We start from the raw sequence: 18,694 nt of genomic DNA, 5'->3' as shown, positions 1-18,694 counted from the left end.
AAAATCTCAACAGGCTTAGGAAAATTCAGTATTTAATGAGAACACGTTTTCATAGTTTCACTGTAATTCTTTGATACACCGACAAGTGAAAGTCTCAATTCCTGTACAAAATACATCAAACAAATGTTTTTCCATCCTTTTACTCTGACATCAGTCGATTAGTTAAAATATAAAAGCCCATTATGATTTCCTTTAGGTCATTACTTAAGACTTAACATTGCAGTACAATATTACTGTTACAATTTAGAGAATAGAAATAAATATAAATTGTTTTGCAAAATCTGCAAACAGAACATTAAAATCGCCAATTTTTCCTGCTAGTCTTAAACAAAGGAAATACCTCTGGTGTTTCTAAAACAGCTGACACCAAGATTCCCATCCCATCTCAATTTTTTTTAAAAACAAAACAACAACAAAAAGTCAAGACGAATACAGAAATGTGATCAGTAAGTTTTGGTGGAAAATGTACACTGTTTACAAAACTGAAAGGAGGACTGACTGCAGCGTCAAATCAAACTGTGACGCAAACCCTTCATCCTGCAGGGTTTTCCCAGTGCTGGTACGAGACCACACGTCCGACTTTGCCACTACTGTCCAAGTACCCGAGTTGCGCGTTTGTGATGTCACACACATTATCGGCGTCTGAAGGCGCGTGAGATTCTCCAAGCGTTGGGCTCTTCGTAACGGTTGTACAGGGGCTCGAGGCGCTGCTGTTTCTTCTGCTTGCTGAGGCGGGTGGGGTCGGACACTTTAAAGAAGGCAGGTGCGAACTCCACCAGCCAGCGAGGGTCGATGGTGGTCACCTCACGCATGTACTCCTTTGTAGTCAGCACCAGCTCGTGGTACACAACCCTGTCGACAAAGAATTTGAGAAATCAGACAGTGCCCAACTTGCAAGAAAGATTTACTTCCTCTTTCGCTGTGGCACAGTAAAACTGAAATGCTGACATACCACTCAGGCTGCCGGTTGAACAGAGCACTGGAGGGGTGGATGTAAACAACTTGCTGGTCTATCAGGGTTCTGTAGCCCTCCTGAGGATCTTTTTTGGCCGCATTCCTGAAGAAACCACTGCAGATGGCTTTCTGGACTCGCACAGTAGCTTTACCACAAGATACTACATCCAGTTTATGTCTAGAGAGAAAAGAACATGTTAAATCTTTCTAAGCAATATAATTTCTTGCGCTACCGTTAACATTTAAAGTGATTTTTGATTTTTAGTATTTAACATTTTGGCCCTAATGTACCTGTCCATGATCCCCAGCATCTGTTTGCGGATATCCTGGGCTCTGCGCAGGGAGCGAGCCTGGATGAAGTTCTCGTAGCACCAGGGGTTGGAGAACTTGTTGTTCTTCCAGGAGTTGTAGACAGCTAGCAGGGTGAGGTGATCGCCCTCAGGTTGGTGGAACTTTGCCTTCTTCTGGTCAGCCAAGGCCTGCTTGTCCTTTAACACAAAAAATGGGGGGGGGGGGGGGGAATCATTGAATTCAGAATACATTTCAAAATCTTTTACTATAAAAATGTTAAAAACATCACAAACACTCAGCTGCAGCTCTCATAGCCACTTTCAACATTTGTAAAGTTTTTATGAAACTTTGCATTTTCAAGTTTAAATGTTTCTAAAAACATCTGAAGTAAATAAGTCCTGAGGTTGCTAAAGATTTCCCAGAAGTGTTCATTTCCACTGGACATCCACTAATCTGTATAAAGTGGCCTTGATCTCAACTTAATGCAGTTAAACCGTAGTGGATTCAATGCTCCATTGATTCAAAGGAAGCGCTACCACAACACATTGCATGACTGCTTACACAGATAAGGAATGAGGTGTAGAAATGACTGGACGGTGTTCAAAGCATACCTTAGGCCTGTAAAAGACATTCTGCACAGACAGCATCGACACGATTGTGAGCATCTCTTCGCTGCAGCCCAGATGGACGGACATGATCAGCATCTTACACAACATGGGCTCCAGAGGGAACTCAGCCATCTAGCAGACACAAACGCACAGGAGATTAAAAGTCTTATCAGAATAACAGAAAGACAAGAAGTTAAAGAAAATACAGCTACATAAATCTGATTACATGTAGATTTATCTGCTCTTCTTTGCAGCAAAGAGAAACCATTGGGTAAAAACATCCTTACCCTTCGACCCAGTCGTGTGAGTAAGCCTTCATCGTCCAGGGCTCCTAAGGTGTAGAGCTGCTCCATGGCTGTGATCAGAGTCTCCATAGGAGGAGCGTCCATGAAGTCAAAAGACAGCAGATCATTGATGCCCATTGCCTGGAGGAGTAAATATTAATATGAACGTTAGTGATCTGAAATGTTAAAGCAGAGGTCTAGTTTACTTCTCCTGTCTGTTAGTTGTTTTGTTTGTTTGTTTTTTAACTCATTTAATTTCTTCTTCTCAATAACGCAGGATGTCATCCTATGCATGATAAGAACTGAAGGACAACAGCTCCTACCTTCAGCGACAGCACAGTGCTGGCCAAGTTGGTTCTCTGGATTTCAGGTACATTGGTTGTCAGCATCTCATCTCTGTAGGCTCTCTCAGTGTACAGCCTGTAACACTTTCCAGGGCCTGTTCTGCCGGCACGACCTGCCCTCTGCTTAGCCTGAGCCTGGAGCAAATACAATAAAGAGTTTTATGTCACACTAAATCATTTTGAAACACTAATGCCTTCAGCGAGGCTCTAAGACCTCCTTTGCTACAACATCAAGTACATCACAAAACCGCTGTACCTGTGAGATTGGCGTCACCACCAGCTGATCAATGCCAGTCTTAGAGTTGTACACTTTCTGCTTGACAAAGCCTGGATCTACAACATAATAGATTCCATCGATGGTCAGAGAGGTCTCTGCAATGTTTGTGGCGATGACAACCTGAGAGAAAGAACAAAGGACGTTATATATTTGCTCTGAAGCAACAAAATATCCGGAATTGACTTTACCCATGTCAATATAAGGCCACAAAAATACTAAACACACTGACTAAATCACTGAAACATATTAAATGAACCAAACTTTTAGTTCTACAGACAAATGAAAAGGGACAGACAGTTACACAAATTGTAATCTTTGAACAAAACGAATGTTATATGTTTCTATAGATTTACTGAAAGTACCTTTCTGCTGCCTGGGGGTGCTGGGTCAAAGATTCTGGTCTGCATCTCACTGGGCAGGGCAGAATAAACTGGCAGAATGATCAGCTCAGGAACATCAGGCCCAAGAGACTTCATTCGCTCATAAAGGATCTCACAGGCTGTGTCGATCTCCTCCTGTCCAGTTAAAAACACCAGGATGTCTCCTGCAAAGGAAGAGTCACAGTAAGATGGATGACATGGACTGATACTAGAGTCCAAAGGTGGAAAGAACATCCATTTTTCATGACTTAAAGAGAAAAAAACATACCTGGAGGCTCAGTCAGATGAATCTGCATGACAGTGATGAGGCTGGCATCCAGGTAGTCCGTCTCAGGTTCTTTGGTGTAAAGAACCTCTACTGGATACGTTCTGCCGGGGATGGTGAAGATGGGTGCTTCATAGAAATACTGAGAGAACTTCACAGCATCCAGTGTAGCTGATGTCACAATAAGCTTCATGTCTGTGCGCTTCTGTACAGTCTGACAAACACAAGAAGAAACACTCAGAATCCCTTTTGTCTCTGTTTCTCCATTAAGTCATAGATTAAATGTAGGAAACCTTTGCTTACCTTCTTGAGGAGGCCAAAAAGAACATCAGTGTGGATTGTCCTCTCATGAGCTTCATCTAACATGATAATGGCGTACTGACCCAACTCTGAGTCAATCAAACACTCTCTCAATAACATACCGTCTGTCATGTACTTGATTACAGTCTCAGGACTTGTGCAATCCTCAAAACGGATGGTGTAGCCCACCTGGAAAACACAAAAAGATAAGTCCCAATGAGATTAAGCAAAGCTGCAGTGTGCAAAAGGTGCTCAGTAATTATATACTGTAACACGATTGCACTTTACTCAAGATCAGAAATATTTAACTAACCTCTTGTCCCAGACAACAACCGTACTCCTCAGAGACTCTCTTAGCCACTGACATGGCAGCCACACGACGGGGCTGCGTACAGCCAATCTTCCCCCTGGCTGTGTAACCAGCCTCTGCCAGGTACTGGGTGATCTGTGTGGTCTTTCCAGATCCCGTCTCTCCAATGACGATCAGGATCTGGTTGTCGTGAACAGCCTGCAACAGATTAACAAGGACACGGCAACAGTTAGTAACTGGTAAACAAAAAGCATCCATCCTTATTTGGGTTTATTTTTTTTAGAGGGAATAACAGAGTTTTTATTGGGGGTGTTGTATTTCACTTAGTCAGAACCAGAAGAAAGAAGACACCAGCTAAAAATCTGGTCATTAACATTACTAAAAGCTCAATTAACCTAATCATCAACATCAAGGACCAAGTTAATGTAAAACATTTTAAGAACTTTTACATATCAACTTGAAAATGTCATTGCTAAATCTTAGAAAAAACGTGAAAATATCCTCTTTAGGATAGCTATTTGTTATTAGACTTTCACATGTCAATATTTCCACCCCACTGGGCTGAAGCTTTGTGGATTTTTGTATTTTGAGGATGTTTTTAGGCTGAGAATGTTTTAGTATTTCAGAAGTTTTTTATTACACAACATACCCTGAAACGCTCAAACTATAAATGACCATATTAGCCCAACAGTCAGATTGAGCAATCTAAACTTTCAAAGTCCAATTTTAGTCATTTCTTTTCTTTTTAAAGGCCATTTATAGGTGAAAGTGTCTGCCTAGAACGTTTAACAACCTGCAGCCATCTTTGAATAGATTCAGTTAGAAACAAATTTTTGAAATGTGAAACTAAATCTCAGAAATTTCTCCCACTGAGTTTAAACTGTAATGAACCTGAATGAGCTGCTCTTTCAGCTTGTAGATGGGTAGGCTCTCTCTCTGCTCCAGGATAGAGAGTTGGGTCTTCTTTCCATAGGATGCCTTGTTCCCTCCAAACGCATGTTTCTTCCACTCTGGGATGTCATTGGGCATCATGCCAATGCCTCTCATGTTAGCGGCAATCTGTCGACCATCAACTGTAAGAGAGAAGAGGAAATATATCTAGCTTTACAACTCAAGTTTGACCGCATATTAAGCTACATCTCTGTTGGGTTGGCAGAATAATGCCCACCAGTGGAAGCCATCTAGACCACCTTGTGCTTAAGGAGGGCACACAGGCACACTAAACCATGACAAGACTATTCCGGCCAGATGGGGGGCGGCAGGAAACCAGATAACTATCTCCAGTACCGGCAAGCCTGAGGGGTGCTGTCTGCCAGCATGGAGGAAGTGTCGTGTCTGGGCTGTGGTTTTTAATAAGCAGGGCTAGCATACATGCTACAGTGCTACATTAATTTAAAGCTTATCCAAAAGCAAAGATAAAATATTGTCCAATAACATCTGAAAACCCAATTTAAGATACTTCCTCATGTCACGATTGCAGATGTGTTGCTCAACAAACTCCTATTTAGCATTAGTTTAAAACTGATTTAATGAGGACGTCCAAAAGATTTCTAACCATCTGGCAGCGGGTCAACCCAGTGTTTGTTCAGCCCCATGGGGATGGAGTCCATCTCTGCTTCCCGCGCCGCCTGCTTCAGTTCTCGTCTCTCTTTTGCCAGAGCACTCTGCATCATGGCTGCCTGGGACAGCGAGCCATCTGGATTCTATGAAGAGCACAGGAAGAGATCATAATTAAATACCGTATAAATCCTTAAATCCAAATTAAACCACATACTGTATTGCTCTGACTATAAGATCACTATCTGCAGGAGATGGTGTTTTATGCACCAAGTTGTGCCTTTTCCTGAATCAGTCCATGGTGATATATTACAGAAACTCATTTACTTCATAACATTAAAAATTTATAAACTCATCCATCTTTTTTCACCATTCTTGCTCAAGGCTGTGGTTAAGCTGGTTGGAAAGGTTCACCAGTCTATCCCAGCGCTGACACAACCACTCACACCTACAGCCAACTCAGCATTACCAATTGACCTAATCTGCATGTTCCACTGGGAGGAACCTAGAGAGAACCCACGCAGGAAACACATGCAAATTCCTTACAGAAAGGCTCCAGCTGGCCAATGGATTCAAACCAGGGACGTTCTGTTTGTTTGACTGCCGAGATGCTTAAATTTAACTATTAAATATAAACAAGAATATTTCGCCAGAATTATAATATAATTAATTCAATTTATAAATCACAGCAGGGTGCTGGAAAACTTTATGGCCTGATCATTTTTTGAAAATTTACTCCTAGTTTATTCTTTTTTTCCTTTCACTCAAACTTCTACTGTTACCTTGACAATCTTGACAGGGCTCATGTCCATGCTTTGCTTCGTGTGGCCTCTCAGAAACGGTGGTTCCTCTTCAACCAGCTCAATTTCCAAGTCTTCATCTGTATGAAATGAAACCAACCAGTTAGCAATCAGGTCACACTTAGTCATGGTTCACATGAACAAGAGCTAACCCTAACCCAAATATACAAGATAGTATTAAATATTTATGCTTAATGCTAAAAAACTGAAATTGTTTAAATACTTGATGACTGTTTTATTAAGTGCCTTTACTAGCCTGAATTACTCATTTATTAAAGCAGTTCAGTCATAGACAAAACAATTTCTTACCCTCTTCATCATCAACTTTAGGAAGGATGCCTGTCTCATCATCAAAATCAGGAAATTCTTCTTTGGACAAAACATTGGCAGCAATCATCTGATGATTTTAACAAACACCTTTTAAAATTAGATAGACGCACAGACATAAACGAAGCTTCAGCCACTTCAAATGTGAACCCACCTGTTTGATCTCCCACTTCTCTGGGTCTGAGATTTTGGTGAGCCTCTTGCGCTCCAGTGTGTCATCCTGTTCCAGCTCCGGCGCGTGGCCGAGGTTCAGGTTGCTCGGCCGATCAGGATTCCTCATGGAAATTTCCTCCCCCCCGTCGGGGCCAACGTTCCTCCTCCTGTTGGGGTTCAGGTCTTCTCCCGTCTCCTGGTCTACATCCTGGCAAACAGAGGAGGAAATAAAAACGTTCCATTATCTGTACCTGGAGCTGAGATACAACAGCTGAAAAATCTCAAGGAAAATTTGATTTAGTTCTACTGGCTGAAACTCACCAGAATGAATAAATACATACATTTATAATATAATAAATGTGAAATTAATTAAGCACAAATTATTTGATAAAAATCTTATTTCTTCAGACAGGATCAGAAGGAAGACATCTGAAAACTTCCTTCACTTTAACACAGAAAATCTCTACTTACTACTCTAAAATCAACTGAGCACCACACTGTTATGTTTTGTTTTTTTACCTTCATACTGAGGCTGGTCTTGGACCCTGTGAATGAGAGCACCTTGACTTTGACTCTTTGGCCTTTGCTAACAACGTCGGCCACGTTGGCCACACGACCCTCCCTGCGCAGCTCAGAAATGTGGACCAGACCCTCCCATCGCTTCCTAGAAATTGAGAAGATGATCATGGACAACTTTAACAATGAAATAAGAGACAGGACAAAAGAGGAGACATCTCTAAATAGTATGCACTGAAAACATCTTTAGTAACCAGCAGACCCCTTTAAAACTGAAAGTATATTTATACAATGTTTGCGACCTTATACTAACCTGAGTCCCTCAAGCTGAACAAAGCATCCAAACTGCATGATGCTGGTAACCTTTCCATTGTAGATATCACCAACAGAAGGTTCCTCAGGTGGAGGGCGATCCACGTGTTTGTCCTTCCAGCGGTCAGACTCTCTCTCTTGGTCTTTTCTCGGACTAGGTGAGCGCTCAGACCAGCGGGAAGATTTGTCTCTTCTCTTGCCACGGTCTCTATCTCTATCTCTATGCCGATCACGGTCTCTGGAGCGTGACCTGGATCTGGAATAGGATCTGGAACGATGCCGTCTCTTTCGGTCCTTTTCCCGATCTCTGTCTCGATCTCTGTGTCTGTCTTTTTCTCTGCTTCTGCTGCGACTTCGCCTGTTTTTTTCTGATCTACGAGAGGAGAAGAGCCAGAAATACATAATACAATAAACACAACAATAATATCCTGAATTCAAACAGCCGTCGCAAGTTTGCTAGTTGGAGCACAGGTATCAGAGATTTAAATAAACCCAACATGACAATGAAATGTGACCAGTGACTTGAGTCTTACCTGTTCTTGCTCCCTTTGGACTCTGTCCCACTGACACTGGGCATGAACATTTCCAGTTCCTTCATGGCATCAGCTGCTACTTTAACATCATCTTCATCCAGGAGAGCCTACGAAGTTCAGTATAACAAAAATCAGTCAACATAAATTGGTCAACGTTTCTATTGCCTACCTACAAGCATCAATACCACATTTGGTATTTTGTGTATATATTGTCAGTATATATTGAATTATCATCGCAGTTTCTTAAAATATTGTAATTTTGAGGCTGCATCTCCTAGCTGTACTGCCAACACCAGCCCTTTCATGTAAACACAAAAAGGAAAATCCTGGGTTCACTTATCAAAATGATAACCAGCTTAGTGACACCGTTTAGCCTGATTGCCAACAGAAGACACCCTGTGTGTGTTTAGATCGTTTCTTTGTACAGCGCCCATGTGTACAAGCTTGTTTTGCAATAAAGATAATGTGGACACTGCAGCTTCATGTCAGTGTGAAGAAGCCACACACCTTCGGTGCCGGCTCATTTGGTCTACACAGTGCAGGAAACATCTCCCTCAGCTTTTCCTTTTCTGATTTCGGCTTAGCCACAGACTCGGATGCTGGAAGAGGAGCACACGGTTAGAAATGTCACTTTTAAGGAGTAAAATATGTCCTTGGGACCATTAGCTGCCCAGTTTACAGTTAGCCTAACTACGTTACCTTTACTTGTAGATGCTTTGGATGGTGGTCGCATCGTCTGAATGAGCCTGAGCAGATTACTGATGAGAGAATCCTACAATAAGCAAAGAAAACGTTAATGTTTAGTTGAATAACAATAAGCTTCATGAACAACTCGTAGAGACTAACTTACTGTGAATTCGGCTCCATTTTCGAGTAAAAGTGCTTTGAATCCATCAAAGCTCGGTTGTTTTTCGGCAAGGCTGATGACAAATTCAGCTATAAAGGAACCACAAACAACACATTAACGAAGAACTACATGAGACTCATAACTGTCGAAGTTTATATCCCAGCATTAAAAAGTGACCCACAACGAATTTATTGAATGATTAGTACGTAAAGTTTTTTTAAATCTAGTAAACGACACAATACATCCAAAAAGAACTCATATGTTTACAGTAAATACAGATGCTAGTTTGCTAACAACCGCTAGTTAGCATAAGCTAGCTAGCTAGTTTTGGCAGAAGGCGATTTTTAAAGACATAAAATACGTACCTAAATCTTTGTCATTTATTCCCAGGTGGTTGTCAAGCTCCGTGCAGACTTTCGACACTAAAGACAGATATTCGAGCTGCGATAGCTCGTCGACTCCGATGTCTGCCATCGTCCACGAGTTGTTTTTGTTCACACAACGTAGACGCCGGCAGACATATTGGATATGGGCAACATCCCCTTCCGCCCTTTACGGAAACACTTAGTAGAGTTCAAGGTCTGGCTCCTACTTGCCACACGATGGCACTCAAAACCCTCACAATAAATTTGAATTGAAACGTCTCCACCACAGATGTCTTCACATGTGGGGTTTTCATTTCATGTCGTTTGCAAGAGGTTTGCCAGTTCTTAGCCCATATGCTTTCCTCCTTATTTTGCCTTTTGTGCTTGTTTTATAAACTGTATATGGTTTATTCGTGCAAATGTTTAATACGTTATTTTTTGCCACAATATAGATGATAAATTGACTTTTTTTCATGTTTTATGTTCTTTCTTCTCAAGTGGCGAGAAATGAAAAAATAAAGCCAGCACCAGCCCCTCTTATGTTCAATTGAGGTTTCTCTGAAAGCAAGTTAATGCCCATAGACTCCTTTATTAAAGCATCTAAACTTCGCTTCATTAAAAAAAAGCATGTTTAGAACCTAACACCATAAATGAATTTGGTATGTAATGAGTTAGGTGCGGCTGTTTTGACTGACAGGTGTGCTGACACAGGGAGCTGTAGCTGACAATTGTCTTCTGTGCTTCACCCCCACTAATCTGAGGCACTGAAGTGAACCTTTCACCAGTGAACCTTTCTCTATGTTGTGAACTTCTTTCGGCCCATTTTAGTACAAATATCACAAGAATCTGGTACATCGTTTTGGTGAGTGAAATTCTAGTATATAGCTGTTCTTTGCACCCATAAAGTGAATAAATACAGCATGATGACAGGTAAATATGAACACATCTGGCTACAAATATCAACAAAAAATGGGCAAAATCCTAAAGATGAGGCTTTGAAATGCAGATCCAAAAACCAGTGGGTGATGTTATGATGATGGGCCATAGCTTGGGATGCATTTCAAAACACAAATGTCTGTTGTTGCCTTGTTGCATAAAAAAAACGTTGCAGTGCAATGAATAATTAATTGCCACTGATGAGTGCAGGGTATTTGAAATGATAAAAGAAAGCCTCAACCCTGCTACTAATGGTATGTGGACAGGTATAGTTGCCGTCTTGACTTTTATGGTTTTGGCCAGAGAATGTAAAGGCACTCCTCTGTTTCAGCACATCATGCACATACCCAGTCCATTAAGATAAGGTTTTTTATGCTTAAGTAGCAAGCAGCCCTTACCTCATCCCCATCCAACGCATTTGCATGAAATTGCAAATGCTTGTGGGAACTACTCTCTGCAGTTAGATCTTTACACAAGAGCAGAGGCCGCTAGAAAATGAACGACCAGTGATTTGGCATGAAATGTTCAGCAACCGCACATATGAAAATTTAAAGATTACCCACATGCACTGTATGCTGAACTATGTGTATGGGTCATGAGAAGCAAAGTGATTTGCAACAGCAAGAATTCAGTTTCTAGTAATGAATCACGCTGTGCAATCGTGAACGTTTAAGCAGTTTCACGCTATGACTTTACTTCTGTTTTTGTTTCTGCCACTGTCGCTGATTCATAGTTCTTTACCCGCTAACTGTTTTATCTCTTGTGGAGTCTTGAGAACGTTTCACTGAGGTAAAGGTGCAAGGAAAATCAAGACTGTATGTTGTATCACCTGCATCTTAACTTACTGCAAAAAGCTATGTTTATATGATAAATTAAGGTATGCACTGCACAGGAGATAACCTTCCTCGTCTACTCCTTGGATACCTCCCAGCTTTGATCTCATGACTGATAAATCACCTGCAGTCTTATAGCTCTTTTAAACCTCAGCTTCGCTCTGCAGAACCCTTTGTTTCTCATTCTCACTCATATGCGCCCCAAAGGGGCCAGAGCTCCCATGTAAGCTGCTCGTTTACCATTGGGAAAAACCCGGAGTTCTAAGTTTTACCCAAGGACACTTCGGCACAGGGTGGGACCAGAGATCAAACCGCTAACCCTGCGATTAATGGACACCCCACCCATCTTATGAACCCTAGTGCATGTTCACACACACACACACACACACACACACACACACACACACACACACACACACACACACACACACACACACACACACACACACACACACACACACACCACCACCACCATCTGTCTGTTTACACATTTCCCTCAGTTGGTGTCTCCCTCCTCACAAGCCTCCCGCCTGTAATCTCCTTATTAAAATCAATCCTCATTACCATTCATAAACACACTACTTATTTCACACACCACTTTAATCCTGATTAAGAGCCTTGTTTTCACATAACATCCACATAACTTCTGACATTTTATCATTTTTGAAAAGAACATTATCTCCCAATGTGTTTTGCCGTGTCAGACGAGTCCTGAATTTCACTCATGTTTGATCCTTTTTTTTTTCCTTTTACTTCACTTGACATTTCTGCCATCACATCCTTCCATTTGTTCCTGTAGTATGACTTAGTCAGAAAGGGATTCTCATGGAGAATCTCCCATTGTAGCAGTCTGCTTTCCTAATAAATCCCTCATGATCTTTTGCAAGTCAGTTTCTCCCACTCTCACACTGTTCAAAATGCAATCTGGAATTTATTTCACTGTTTATCTCTTTGGTACTGTCTATGCTGCCAAAAGTTCAAAGCATGTACACAGCGCAGCCAGAAATGTGTGGACACCTGAACATTACACCCATGTGTGATTGTAAAAGATCTCATTCCAAAGGTATGGGCATTAATCTACTGGAACAATGTCCTCCAATCTTCAGGGACAGGCTCAGATTCTGCCACAATAGTATTAGCGAGGTTGAGCATGGAGGTAGGGTGATAAAGTCTCACTAACACATAGTGCTCTGATTCATCCCAAGGCTTCTGAATAGAGGTGAGGTCAGAAAATCTGCATCTGGCTTTGCATGCTATGCTATTGTCATGTTGAAACATGCAGTTGGCACTTATTTTTCTAAAGAGCCCTTACTTCACTTTAAAGCATGGGTGTCAAACTCCTGGCCTCGAGGGCCGGTGTGCTGCAGGTTTTAGATATCACCCTGTTTCAACACACCTGAATCAAATGATTAGGTCATTACCAGGCTTCTGGAGAACTTCAGGATAAGTTGAGGAGGTAATTTAGCCTTTAAATCAGCTGTGTTTGGATCAAGGAGACATCTAAAACATGCAGGACACCGGCCCTCGAGGCCTGGAGTTTGTGAGCTAATGGGTATGTTCAGTAAGGAACACCAGTAATCATGCGTCTGTGTGGTATCCTGTGTGTTCAGGCTACAACTCTATTCTTTACATTGCTTCTTCTTTCACACGCTTTCAAATTCAGTACTGACACCATGTCTTGGTGCATGCTTAAGGAAGGAAATCTGAGAAAGATGATTTTGTTCATGTAGACGTAGTATTTTCATTTCATCTTCTCACACTGAAAATGTTATGTCGAGATGGACAGAATCGACTTTATGGGATCAGTAATGGCACCATTACTCTAAACCAGTCCTTTTCTTGCCCATCTTCTGTGAGCCAATAAGCCTCTTTCCTGTGTGCTTCAGTAATCTCAGTACTCTTCTGTCAGTCTGCTTTTAAGAGTATCATTTGTGCATCCCTTTTTCCCATTTCCACCTCTCCCTGGTCATTCAGAGCCTCGTTCAAGCCTACATCTTCACCTTTACCAGCACCAACATCTAGACTCTACAGAGATCCTTACCAAAATCCAATCATCGCTGGGACTCAGAACTGCTATGATGATTCAATGGAGTATGATCAAGAAATAGCTTATTAATCATATCTGAATTATTACTAAGCTTATTAATTAGAATCAAATGTTAATAAACCACATTTCAAAGCATCTCGATTTATCGAACTTCATATAAGAGATGAGTGCACTTTCTAAATCTAAAAAGTGAAGTCAGTGCGATACTGCCTTAAACTGTCATTTTTTTCGACTACTCCAGTTGCAATGACATTTCAGGTAGTGTAGAAGTTATAGGAAAATGGCACTTGTCTCCCATAAGACTATGGGCTTAGTGCTGGTTCACGTTGTCCTGAATATGACAAAGACGGTCCCCATTGCGGATATGTGGGGATGTACTTTGCTGCGTTCTTGCTTCTCATGCAGATCTGCACCACACTCACCAACAATGACAACAGCAACAACAACAAAAAGTCAGCTTAGGGCTTCATTAAGGAACTTCACTAATCGGGAACTTCACAGTGACTACACCCATCTTTTATACAGTTGATGCTGTTGCTATTTAAAGCTTGTTAGCGAACACAATGTCTCTTGTTTGTTTAATCTAAATACTCAGATGACAGTTTATGCTTTCAGGGCAAGTTAAGTGCTGTAACTATTTCTTAGTGAATAGGTGCAGCAACTCTCTGGAGTCTTGTTACAATCATTTATCAACTATTCAACTATTGTTTGTTGGTGATTTTAGGTGCTTTAAGGAGAGATGAAATAGCTGTTTCCAAAATGTTTTCCAAGCTCTGTAACATGAATGTCTTCATGTCAAAATATTTTTGGTATAGCAATGAGTAAATTCCTCATCAATGGTGTCCTGCTTATCAGAGACAGCAGCCTAACCAAGATCTAATCTCTCCAGCGTGTCCTGGGGCATCCTTCCAATAGAACATGCCCAGAACCCCGTGGGCTAAGGCCCAGCCACCAGGCACTCTCCCTCAAGCTACATCCCCAGGCCTGGCTACAGAGTGGTGCCCTGGTAACCCTATACTGGGCAGGATAAACTGGTCCCATGATTTTTTCTTTTTCATGGGGGTCCTCTAAATCACTCTTTGTCTGGCCCCCCACCAGGCCAGTTTGCCCCAGGAAACACTGTCAGGGGCAAAAGGCAACATAGCCCCTAGGATCATTGGGACACAAACCCTGTACTGTGGTGAGGGGACTCTTACTCCATATCTACCAAAACACACAAGACTGTCCTGCAAGCTTACGTTGCACTGTTGTATATACTGCATGCCATGGATTCTGTTCCATGACCAAGAGCATAAACAGTATACTATAAAAGCTACTTTTGGCTGCTCTCTTTTCACAAGGGGTCACAACAGTTAGTAGGCCCACATAGCTTGACTTCAGAGAGTTCTATGCCAGATGCCTTTCCTCTGACACAACTCTAAAGGGATTTGTGTCTCCAACTAGCATCAAACCAACAACCTTTCATTTGTAAAGCAAATATGTTAACCACTAGACTATGAAGCAACCATATATAGTGTCTTATGTACTTGAGTATTGGTACAACGACATAAAAGCTGACTCCAGACAGTCCAGACAGTCAGTGGTGGTCTCTTGTCTTGAAACTAAGAAAAGTTTAACTTGGGACTTCCACATTTTGCATCACAAACAGTTATTTTACCTGCTGACTTTAACTTGCTGAATGCCATTGACTTTTTATGGTGTTGTGGTTGCCACATTGCTGGAAATTGCACATCCGTTTTACTGATTATGGTGCAGCTAAGTTACAAATAGCTCCAGCATCTATCAGGACCTGGGCAATTTGCCATAATTGAAGGGCGATGAATTCTGGTCTCTACCATAAAATACTGGACGGGGATGTCCAGCCGTCAGTTCATGTTATGTAGCAGGACAATGATCTGAACCCTAAACAGGCTGGTCATGCTTGAAAAAGTTACTTTTTCACATAGGGCCAGGTAGGTTTGGATGGAGTTGTTCCCCATAACAAATGAAGCCATCACTTAAAAACTGCATTTTGTGTGTACTTGGGCTATCTTTATCTAATGTTACAATTTGTTTGATGAACTGAAACAAACCTGCAAGGAAAGAAGGGGGAAAATACTATTTTACAAAACTGTATTTGGAAACAGGCTGCACCATCTGCTGTGTCAGACTGGGGATTCAAAGATTCATAGAGAACCGATTTGTTTTTCTCTTTGTCCATTTACGTACATCCAACCAATGTTTATCAAACATGTTCCTCAAACTCCTCATTTCCCCCCGTCACTGCTTTCTCTGTCTGGTGTAGACTTCCAAGATTGTACATATATTTTCATTTAGGGGCCGATTGAGGGCAATTCTCTCAGTCAGCAGTCCTCACCTGACCTGATTTGAGAGGAAGCAGGGAAACGTATGGGCTAAGGGGGAAGGGAAGTGGGTGGGCTCTCACTTACATAACAACCCTCCAATGTAAACAGAACACATGCTAGATGTGCATGTCTGTCCTTACGCATGATTTCTATGGTGAGTGATGATGACGCAAAAGAGGGAGAGACTGTGAGGAGCGAGAAAAGGAGAAAGGGAGAGTGTGCTGTTGTTGGAGGGGATCCATGAAAGATTCTTGAGAAGGTGAGAGTTTAGAAAAGAGTGAAAGAAACAGCCTCCTCTGGATCCCAGTAGTTGGATTTATATGCTTCTGCTTCACTCTTCTGTTAAAAAGCACACATTGATCTTTGCATAAAGTTCTTTTTAGTTATTCTTGCAATACGTAGTTTGTAGGTTAGAGTCTTGCTGCTAATAGACATCAACACACTAGCACGCCATGTGCTTTTCTGCCCCCACAGTTGTGTGCGTGCCTGTATCCATACACATGAGGGAAGACAGAAAAAGCTGGTTGGGAGTATAAGGATGTCTGCAAACAGTCTTTGGGATTTGAGCATATACTGCAATTGACAGCACAGCTGGCTGCAATGTTCTCCTGCTGCTGCTGAGTGGAAAATTCCTACTATGACTGAGCATGGAGCATTAAGTGTGTATATGTGAGCGAGAGAGTGTATGTGCATGACACACACACCAGTGAGAGCGAGAGAGGAAAGGAGGAGGGCGATCCAAGGGGGGCTGGGCTTGCGTCCAAACAGCAAGTGAGGGATTGGTTGGCGGAAAAGCTGCCTTTGTGAGATCACAGCCCCCACAACAGCTTCCACCCACATGGCGGACTTCATGTGAAAAGGGCCATGCTGCAGGCAGTCTTTTTTCAGCATTCAGTCATAGTTATGGCATTGCTTAAACCTACTTTTTAAGCATCACCTGGATGTCCTATATAGACTTTTGAGCAAGAATTTCTTACATTTTAATCTATTTATTGATTACATTAGAATAAATAAAGTATGCAAATCACAAGTGACTCAAACAAACAACTCACACTGGTTTAACACTTCCTTATGAGCAAACAGACCTACATGAAGTCACTTGGGCCATTATTATTTTCAATAAAGTAGGAATCCAACTCTTAAAAGTTCCTGTTGTCTTGAAAATGAAGGATAAGACTTTCGATCTTCTTGGGAGTGTGATAACTGAATAGGATTTTTCCACCAGCTTGGGTGGGCTTTGGCAAAAAGAAAGTGTAATGTCAGTGAACTTGACCTCAAGGACCTCAAGATCAGAATAAGTTTTGTGAACATCTTGTAAATGCATTAACATCAGAAGAGGAAGATGTATTATTTTTTAACTGGTACCATAGATTTGTCTACCAACATTAAAAAGATATGTTTATTTATGTTAATTATAAATAAAGATTTAGCATCTCTAAATGTTATTAATACATCAGCTGGAATCTGCTGAATTCCCCACCAAGCAGGCGGACACCTTTCCCATCTGTCATGAGGAAATTCACTGTGAGTTAAAGAATTAGCAGTCATAGCCCTGTGACTCACTGTACCTCACTGGGAAACCTCACAGCACGCTGAGAGACATCTGAGTTGATCTGTCAATAAATCGGACGGGATGTGCTGTGACATGCGCTGATGAACTGAGCAGTGCTGCCAGCGCCTGTCCTTCTCCTCTGATGCTGATTTGAGCAGACAAATCTCGTTTACTCCTCATTTAGCCATTATTTCAGCACACTGAGTTTATATAGTTGCTGCCTGCAAACTGTAAAGAATGTTGTTTGCAATTATGCAAATGTGTTTCACTAAGAGGAGGTACACACAGACCACTGGCAAACATCGTTGTCCTTCACCTAAGAAGGATTAAGTGTTCCTCTTGGATTATGGTTTACAGGGATATTTACATTTTCTGATATTAATACCAAAACCTCTCTCAGAACTGCATAGCATGCTAGACTGGTCATTAAAAAGAGTTCAAACAGTGATAATGTTCTTATATTTTTTTGGCACAGTGAAAATAAACTGTCAGGATTTTATGTTTACTGCAGCTCTTATAAATTCAAGATATTGAAATAACATTTTAATTTAATTTCTATTCACGGTGTGTACAATCAAGGGAAAAAGTCTTAGGATGGTGACTTCTTGTTGGCTATTTTGCCTCTCTACACCATCACTGTGGATGTTAAATCAATATGTAATTGAAGTGCTGACTTTCAGGTTTATTTAAAGGGGTTTAGGAAAAGTATTGCATTAACTGTTTAGTATTACAGCCATGTTTACACATAGCCCACATTTTGAGGTTCAAAAGTAATTGGTGAAGGATTGTTTCTAATACTTGGATGAAAATCCTTTGTAGCCATTGGCTATCTGAAGTCTGTTTCCTCCCTTGAGATGCACTGCTAGGCCCTTTAGTCACTGCTTGTTTGTGGATTTCTCTGCCTAAAGGTTTCTCTTTAGTATCTGAAAAGCATGCTCTGATGGGCTGGGAATGGATGACTGACTAGGACATTGAAGACTATCAAATTTCCTTGATAAACTTTTTGGGCTGCTTTTGCAGTACATTTTTTTGTCATTATCTCTCTACAGTGAAATAGTTTTGGAAAATGTGTCGGAATCTGAGCAGAGTATAGTCCTGTATGCTTTAAAATTCATCCTGCTGCTTCTATCAGCACTAGCAGCAGCTTCATTAATAAACAGCCGTGACCCAGGTCAACTGCCTACTATACTACGATGTTGTTTTTCTTAACAGTGGAAATAATTCTGTCATCATGCACTTCGGTTGCCTTCTGTGGTCTTTCAGGTCTTTTGGTGTTTCTTTCTTCTTCTTTTTTTTTAATTGCACAACATTGCTCATTTGGAAAAATGTCCTCTGACATGTTTATTTTGTTTTTCAGCCTAGTGATGGTGTCATTCACTTGCACTGTAATTTCTTTGGACTTTCCTAACATGGAAAGTTCCAGCAAATGGCTACAAAATGCATTTATGACAATAAGAATCAACTCCAGATGTCTTATCTGCCTAATTTGTGATGAAATAATAACCAGCCACGAAAGTGTTTACTGGCAAATAATCCAATTAATCGGGACACTGTTTAA

The 18,694-nt window shown here is 41.3% G+C and overlaps 1 protein-coding gene across 1 annotated transcript; it reads right to left on the bottom strand.

The window, feature by feature from the left end:
• Positions 1 to 15: 15 nt before the first annotated feature.
• dhx8 (DEAH (Asp-Glu-Ala-His) box polypeptide 8) lies at positions 16 to 9,620 on the bottom strand. Its single transcript, XM_026178088.2, has 23 exons — positions 9,424 to 9,620; positions 9,062 to 9,147; positions 8,911 to 8,983; positions 8,719 to 8,810; positions 8,212 to 8,318; positions 7,680 to 8,051; positions 7,370 to 7,514; positions 6,852 to 7,058; positions 6,680 to 6,767; positions 6,353 to 6,450; positions 5,569 to 5,716; positions 4,905 to 5,086; positions 4,017 to 4,211; positions 3,707 to 3,892; positions 3,407 to 3,617; positions 3,121 to 3,302; positions 2,738 to 2,878; positions 2,461 to 2,616; positions 2,141 to 2,278; positions 1,857 to 1,985; positions 1,246 to 1,442; positions 953 to 1,132; positions 16 to 852 (listed from the first exon to the last, which is right to left on the bottom strand). Exons 1-23 carry the CDS (start codon positions 9,530 to 9,532, stop codon positions 633 to 635), a joined length of 3,642 nt encoding a protein of 1,213 aa, XP_026033873.1. The 5' UTR covers positions 9,533 to 9,620; the 3' UTR covers positions 16 to 632.
• Positions 9,621 to 18,694: the final 9,074 nt, after the last annotated feature.

Source organism: Astatotilapia calliptera, chromosome 8 (genome assembly GCF_964374335.1).
Source record: "Astatotilapia calliptera chromosome 8, fAstCal68.1, whole genome shotgun sequence".
NCBI lineage: Eukaryota > Metazoa > Chordata > Actinopteri > Cichliformes > Cichlidae > Astatotilapia > Astatotilapia calliptera.
The sequence above is the reverse complement of the archived record's forward strand: the minus strand, read 5'-3'. Positions and strand labels throughout refer to the sequence as shown.

What these genes read in the sequence shown, in the direction of transcription:
- dhx8 (XM_026178088.2), bottom strand. Translation starts at nt 9,532, where the DNA reads ATGGCAGACATCGGAGTCGACGAGCTATCGCAGCTCGAATATCTGTCT. An exon ending in AAAATGGAGCCGAATTCACA is followed by an intron (nt 8,984 to 9,061) that starts GTAAGTTAGTCT and finishes TGCTTATTGTAG; the next exon opens with GATTCTCTCATCAGTAATCT. An exon ending in AGACCAGCCTCAGTATGAAG is followed by an intron (nt 7,059 to 7,369) that starts GTAAAAAAACAA and finishes TCTGTTTGCCAG; the next exon opens with GATGTAGACCAGGAGACGGG.